We start from the raw sequence: 7,500 nt of genomic DNA, 5'->3' as shown, positions 1-7,500 counted from the left end.
GAAACTCTCCCAGCACTGAGCACAGAAACACAAGCGTCAGAGATCCTGAGATCCAGACGCAGCGCCGCAAACACACGACGAGACTCACCTCTAAACCCAGACTCTGAGGATCTGTCGCCACGCGGCCCAGCCAATGATAGCACAGCACTCCCAACACACTCACCTTCAGCAGCAGGTTCCTGTGGGGCACGGCACACAAAACTAAACATTTCATGCATTTATAACACAAAGAGTTAAACAGTTTGACCAGGGCAACAGACGCTTACTGTTAAAATCCATTTCAAATCTTCATCTAGAAACATGTTTTATGTGATAACAGACCATAAGCTCTGAGACTGTTCGTTTTTTAAAATAATAATAGCCTTTACATCATCACACTGCAAAAACGTGCTTGACTTTCAATGCAAGAGATGAAGAAATAATATATGTATTTACATATTCATAACATAAAAATGTAAACAATCCTTCTTAAATAAATTACTTTAAAATGTAATTTTTTTTAAATAAACTGAAAACTTGAAATAAAAAGGTTTGTAAAACTAAAAAATATGATTTTATAAAATAAACATTAATACATTTCCACAGTTTTAAATGGCTAATAGCCTTTACATCACTACAATAAAGACAGTTTAAACCATTTAAAATTATAAATCAATTTAAATTTAGAATAAATAAAATAAAAAATAAAAAAATTAATAAAATAATTTAAAATATTAATTTTTTAAAAAGAAAACAAACATACACACATGAAAAATGAAATATATTTAAATAATTAAATTAAATTTAAAATGAAAAACAAGTAATTTTTTAAAATGTAATTTTACACATTTACACACAAACACATTTAAGCCACTTCCTTCGTGACCCTTTAATGTTTGGTACAAACATACAAAAACACATATTTGTCCCTGCAGCACAGAAGCAGTCATCAGTAGCACAGGTATATTTGTAGCAACAGACAACAATACATTGTATGGGTCACAATTATACATTTCTCTTTTATGCCAAAAATCATTATGATATTAAGTAAAGATCATGTTCCATGAAGATATTTAGTAAATTTCCTACCGTAAATATATCAAAACTTAATTTTTGATTAGTAATATGCATTGCTAAGAACTTCATTTGAACAACTTTAAAGATAATTTTCTCAATATTTAGATTTTTTTGCACCCTCCGATTCCAGATTTTCAAATAGTTGTATCTCAGACAAATATTGTCCTCCTAACAAACCACACATCAATGGAGAGATTATTTATTCAGCTTTCAGATGATGCATACATCTCAATTTCTAAAAATTAACCCTTATGACTGGGTTTGTGCTCCAGGGTCACATTTGATGATTATTTAATTCCTATGGAGAAAATGAAAGGGAAAAATACTTTCAGAAGGTCGCTGTGAAAGCGGGGGGGCCGTTCTACCTGCTGATGGAGATGTAATTGAGCACACTGGGAGAATCGTAGTCCTCCATCCAGGCCACGACGTTGAAGAATCCAGGCAGGAGCAGGTTAAGGCTGGACACAAAGACAGGAATGGCCAACAGACTGGCTTCCTCCAGCAGAGGATCCGACGAGTTGGTGTGAGCGCGTCTAAGCAGATCCTGAGAGAGCGAGAGAGAGAGAGAGGGAGGGAGGGGGAGAGAGAGAGAGACGTTAGAAAGAGCTGTATGAACAAACACTAACACTGTGAATCTGATGACACACTGACACATTAAACCAGATCATGCTGTTTATAGAGCAAATACTCCAGAACACTGAACACACGAGACCGGTGTTATTTGACTATCACAGATTTACTAGATTATAATATAGATTTAGTTACAATTTAGATTTTTTTTTTTAATGATTAGATTTTATTTTTTGCTATTTTTATATTTACTGTTGTTATATTTAAGTTGAGTAATTTTGTTCTGTTTGTGTCTTTTTTTTTTAAATGAAGTCTACAGCATATCAGGGTTATGATGGTTAACGAAAACTATAACTAAAACCATAAAAATTTAGTTACTTGAAATACAGTAAATAAAGTAAACAAAATATATAAAAATATTTCAGCTAGTTGCCAATCTTAAATTGAGCCTTAAACAATATATAATACTTGGACAGCATATGAAAAAATCATAAATGAACTCCAGACATGAAGACTACACATACAGTCAGGTCCATATATAGTTAGACATACATTATAGCTACTGTCCAGAACATATTCAAGTTGGAGTTATATAATGAATGTGGGCTTAAAGTGCAACTCCAAGCTTTAATTTGAGGGTATTATCATCACAATTAGAGGAAAGGTTAAGGAATTACAGCTCTTTAATATGTACCTCCCTCTTTTTCAAGGGACTAAAAGTAATGGGACAATTGACTCAAAAGCCATTTCATGGACAGATGTGGACTATTCATGCATTATTTCTACATCAGTTAAGAAGGTTAAAGTTCTGGACGTCCACGGAGGACAACAGTGCTGTGTATAAAAATGGTTGTAATTCCTAAACATTTTGTGTTATATTTTTGTTCAACCCCTTGTATTAAAGCTTTAAGTCTGCACTTCAGTTTCATCTTGATTGTTTCATTCTGGTGGCATACAGAGCCAAAATTATGAAAACAGTGTCAGTGTCCAAATATAATGTACCTGACTGTATATAGCAACAATATATTGACTTCTAAGTTCCCTCGTTTGGCCAAACCCGAGGCAGCTTTCCTGTGTTTGTAATTCAGCTAGCAGCTAAATGCAAAATGTGAGCTTGTCTTTCCAGTCTTTCGAGTCAATGGATCAAAAAGCATATGTCATACCCCGTGCATGTATTCAGAGAAGTAATACACAGCTAGCACACACGCTAACGTGCTCCCCAAACACATGATCCACGCCAGCATGTGGATGAAGAGCCGGAACAAGCGCTGGAGAACCGGGAACTTCTGCTCCTGACGGTTCACCTCCGCCACCAGCTCCTGCAAACAGATACCAGCTGAAGCATGTGCCATACATTGTGTGTGTCATGGATCATACGTGTGTATGTGTGTCATATATCAATCATATGTGTGCATGCTTGTCAGATATGGATCATCGTGTGTGTGTGTGTGTGTGTGTGTGTGTGTGTGTGTGATACATTGATTACACGTGTGTGTAATTCTCATAAACCAAAACATTGAACATACTTGATAAATTGACATACATGGATCATGTATGTCAAACATTGATCATACATGTGTAATACATTCAAACATGGATTATACATGTGTATGCGTGTCATATATCAATCACATGTGTGTATGCATGTCATACATGGATCATATGTGTATGTGTGTGTGTGTGTGTGTGTCATACATGGATCATACGTGTGTACGTCAGTCATACACTGATCATAGGTGTGTACGTGTGTCATATATCAATCATATGTGTGCATACGTGTCAGACATGGATCATACGTGTGTATCTGTGTCATACACAGATCATACGTGTGTGTATGCGTGTCATACATGGATCATACATGTGTTTGTGTCTTACATGGATTATACACGTGTATGCGTGTTACATTTTACATTACATTTACATTTAATCATTTAGCAGACGCTTTTATCCAAAGCGACTTACAAATGAGAAATCAATCATACGTGTGCATGTGTCATACATGGATTATGCTTGTGCATGCATGTCATACATAGATTATACTTGTGTGTATGCATGCCATATATCAATCATATGTGTGTATGTGTGTCATACATGGATTATACTTGTGTGTATGTGTGGCATATATCAATCATATGTGTGCATTCGTCTCATACATGGATCATAAGTGTACATGGGAGTCATATATGGATCATATGTGTGCTGACCTTCAGCTGTGTGCTGATGTTTGCCCGCTGCAGTCTCACTGAGCTTTTCTTGATGACTTTAAAATCCCATGAGCTGAAGACCTTTATTGCCAGCAGTCCTTTAGATTTATCGATACGGAAACTCTGACCGAACGACTTCGACATGCTGGAAAACAGAAACACAGAGGATCAGTGCAGCTCATCTGGACGGCAGGTCAAGACCATTACCAGGGTTATTATAGTCAACTAAAACTAAAATTAAACCCTAAAAAATTTAAATGAAATCACAATTAATTTTTTTTTAATAAATGTTAACTGAAAAAATATGTAAAAAAAACAAAACAAAAAAAAAAAAACAAACGTATTTACTCAGCTAGTTGACAAAGAAACTCATTCTCATTTAGTTTAACTTGATGTATTAAAATGACAAACTGAAATAAAAATTAATTAAAAAAATATGGATTAGGGCTGGACAATAATTAAATATCAATATGTATCGCGATAATTTTTTCAATAACGGTGATATGATTTTTAAAAACATTTGCAATATTTCGATATACATTAGCAGTATTTCCCATACACTGATTTATTTGTGGCGTTTGACTTCGTTGAATAAACATGAGCACTGCACGTTTCAAAATCAAAACACGTTGTGGGTGTTTTATATGAATGTATATCTGAAGGGCGTTCATAAGCGGAGCTGCTTTGATTACAGCCGTTACTGGAGAAACCGCTGGTTCTACCGCTATCACAGCGCCACCTGCTGGCAGACAATCAGTTTGCATTCAAGTCTGTTTCCAGCAACAGCAACTCAGAGCACTTTTCATACTCTTTATACTGCTAAAGCACATTTGTTTCAATCTATAAGAATAATCAGCTTACAGTACCAGTCAAACGTTTTTGAACAGTAAGATTTTTAATGTTTTTAATTTTGTTGTTGTTGTTGTTGTTGTATAATGTTTTTCTTTTAAAGAATTCTTCTGCTCACCAACCTGCATTTATTTGATCCAAAGTACAGCAAAAACAGTTACATTTTGAAATATCTTTACTATTTAAAATACCTGTTTTATTTTAAAATATAGTTTATTCCTGAGATCAAAGCTGTATTTTCAGCATCATTACTCCAGTCTTCAGTGTAATATGATCCAGAAATCATTATAATATGCCGATTTGCTGATTATCAATATTTAAAATAGTTGAGTACATTTTTTTTTCTTCAGGATTCGATGAATAGAAAGATCCAAAACTTTTGTAACATTAAACACTATTCCATTCAAAAGCTTTGAGTCAGTATGATTTCTTTCTTTTTTCTTTTGGAAAGAAATTATAGAAATTTTTATTTCGCAAGGATGCTTTAAATTGATCAAAAGTGATGATAAAGACATTTAGAATATTACAATTTCTATTTCAGATAAATGCTGTTCTTCTGCACTTTCTAATTATCAAAGAAACCTGAAAAATTCTACTGAGCTGTTTTCAACATAATAATAAACTATTTTTGAGCAGCAATATAAGAATGATTTCTGAAGGATCATGTAATCAGAGTAATGATGCTAAAAATATAGCTTTGAAATCACAGGAATAAATTACATTTTAAAATATTTCCAAATATAAAACAGTTATTTTAAATAGTAAAAATATTTCAAAATGTTACTGTTCTTGATGTATTTTGGATCAAATAAATGCAGGCTTGGTGAGCAGAAGATAATTTTTTTAAAAAACATTAAAAATCTTACTGTTCAAAAACTTTTGACTGGTAGTGTATATTAGCCTATAGTTTGAAGTTAAAGATATTACTGAGATCAATATTTGACAGTGATTTCACATTTATTGTTTGTATGAAGGCTCAATAAAAATTTTTTTTTAAAAAAGTTGAACATTAACTTATTTGTGCTGTTTTTTTTCTCTCTCTAAAATATTATATGGTTTTAAATGAGGTGTCATAGACTTGGCAAATTTATTTTTTATAAGTTTATATGCACATAGATCTGTTGTGGGCGTTCTTGGTAGTTTTTACAAGGCTTTTTAAATTGTGTTCATGTAGATATCGGAATGATATCGTATCGACCGAAATTAAGAAATATATTGTGATATAAATTTTGGCCATATCGTCCAGCCCTAATATGAATATAAGACAACAAAATTATTAAAAATTAATTACAATTAAACCATAAAATATAATAATAATAAAAAATAATGATAAACATTAAATGAAATTAAATAAAGAACTTAAAAAAAAAAAAACTTTAGCTAGTTGCCCAGGAAACATTCCCATTTGGTTTAATTTGATGCACTACAATGACTAAAACTAAATTAAAACTGAAATAAATCTAAAAATAATAATAATAATAATAATAATAATAATAATAACAGCACACAACAAAATTTATAAAATTAAAACAAAAAATTTAAATAAAAAATAAACTGAATAAAAATTAAATTATTTTGGTTTAAGTAATTAAATTACTTTTATTTTGTTAATTATTTATTTAGTAAAAACACATTCAACTTATAGATTAACTGCCCCCAGCTAATTGATATTAAATGCAACTTTTAGGCTCAATTGAACTTTAAATAAGCTGTTTCTGAATTATTTTTACATCTCATATGTTTACATTTACTTCAATCAGTTTATATCTTTTTTTATTGAAATATTCTATTCATAATAAATTAAATTTACTTCCTTTTAATTTTGTAGAATACTATTAATACTAGTTATATAGTTTAAATTAGTTTGCTTTTATTGTCATTCAGAATTGTTACATTTACATTTATGCATCTGGCAGAGGCTTTTATTCAAAGTGACTTGTATTACATCAAAGATGTGCATTTATTTATTTCATGCATTTCCTGAATCGAGAATCGAACCAATGACCTTCTGTTTAGTTGCTATAAAAAATACTATAAACCTAAAAAACAAGTTAGGTTTAACTCAAGACTAATCAACTAAGATTATATTAAAAAAATCTACCAAAAAAAAACACCAAAAAACCACAAAAGTAAATAACGCTTTCAAGAGAGCCTCACGTGTAGACGAGGATGATGCAGGTGATGAAGAAGGCAGCGCCGATGGTGAAGAAGTAAATGAGAGGCATATTATAAGACAGTCCACAACTACTGGACGTCTTGTTACTGGACGCAGAGCAGCTGTGACCCGTCTGTAGCGGTTTGTTACTATAGTATCCGTAATACAGCAGAGAGTGTGAGAAATAACCCTGAGAGAGAGAGAAGTGTGATCGTGAGGCATCTTGCAAAACAGACATCTTTTAGAAAAACTAAAAAATCTTATTCCAAAATTTTAACTGCATGTGTATGTTTTATGCAAAGTTTAAGATTCAAATTTGTGAATCTCAATGATTGCTTCACTTGTTTTTATTCCCCTCGATTAGCACAAAATCGCTTTCACAGACTTTCACATTAACTGTTCCCTCCTGGTGGAGTGACCTGCTCAACTCAATCACTTGACCCCTAACACTTGCACTCTCTATTCTATTTCTATTCTAACTACCTATTTTCTTTTTATTTTTTATAAAGATGACCCTCTAACACTAGCATTCTCTATTCTTTTTCTATTCTTTTGACTTGTTTTATTTTTATTAAACACACTTGACCCTCTAACTCTAGCACTCTCTATTCTATTTCTATTCTAACTACCTATTTTCTTTTTATTTTTTATAAAAATGACCCTCTA

The 7,500-nt window shown here is 32.2% G+C and overlaps 1 protein-coding gene across 1 annotated transcript in view; it reads right to left on the bottom strand.

The window, feature by feature from the left end:
• Window positions 1–7,500, bottom strand: part of tmc6b (transmembrane channel-like 6b) — a 22,279-nt gene that overhangs the window by 5,291 nt on the left and 9,488 nt on the right. Inside the window, exons 10-15 of the mRNA XM_042733472.1 lie at window positions 6,837–7,024; window positions 3,831–3,975; window positions 2,790–2,945; window positions 1,422–1,600; window positions 89–179; window positions 1–15 (exon numbers count right to left, since the gene is read on the bottom strand). The exon at window positions 1–15 is cut by the window's left edge and continues 83 nt beyond it. Coding sequence (XP_042589406.1) covers window positions 1–15; window positions 89–179; window positions 1,422–1,600; window positions 2,790–2,945; window positions 3,831–3,975; window positions 6,837–7,024 — 774 coding nt within the window. The remainder of the gene's footprint in view (window positions 16–88; window positions 180–1,421; window positions 1,601–2,789; window positions 2,946–3,830; window positions 3,976–6,836; window positions 7,025–7,500) is intronic.

This window comes from Cyprinus carpio, chromosome B11, assembly GCF_018340385.1.
Source record: "Cyprinus carpio isolate SPL01 chromosome B11, ASM1834038v1, whole genome shotgun sequence".
NCBI lineage: Eukaryota > Metazoa > Chordata > Actinopteri > Cypriniformes > Cyprinidae > Cyprinus > Cyprinus carpio.
The sequence above is the reverse complement of the archived record's forward strand: the minus strand, read 5'-3'. Positions and strand labels throughout refer to the sequence as shown.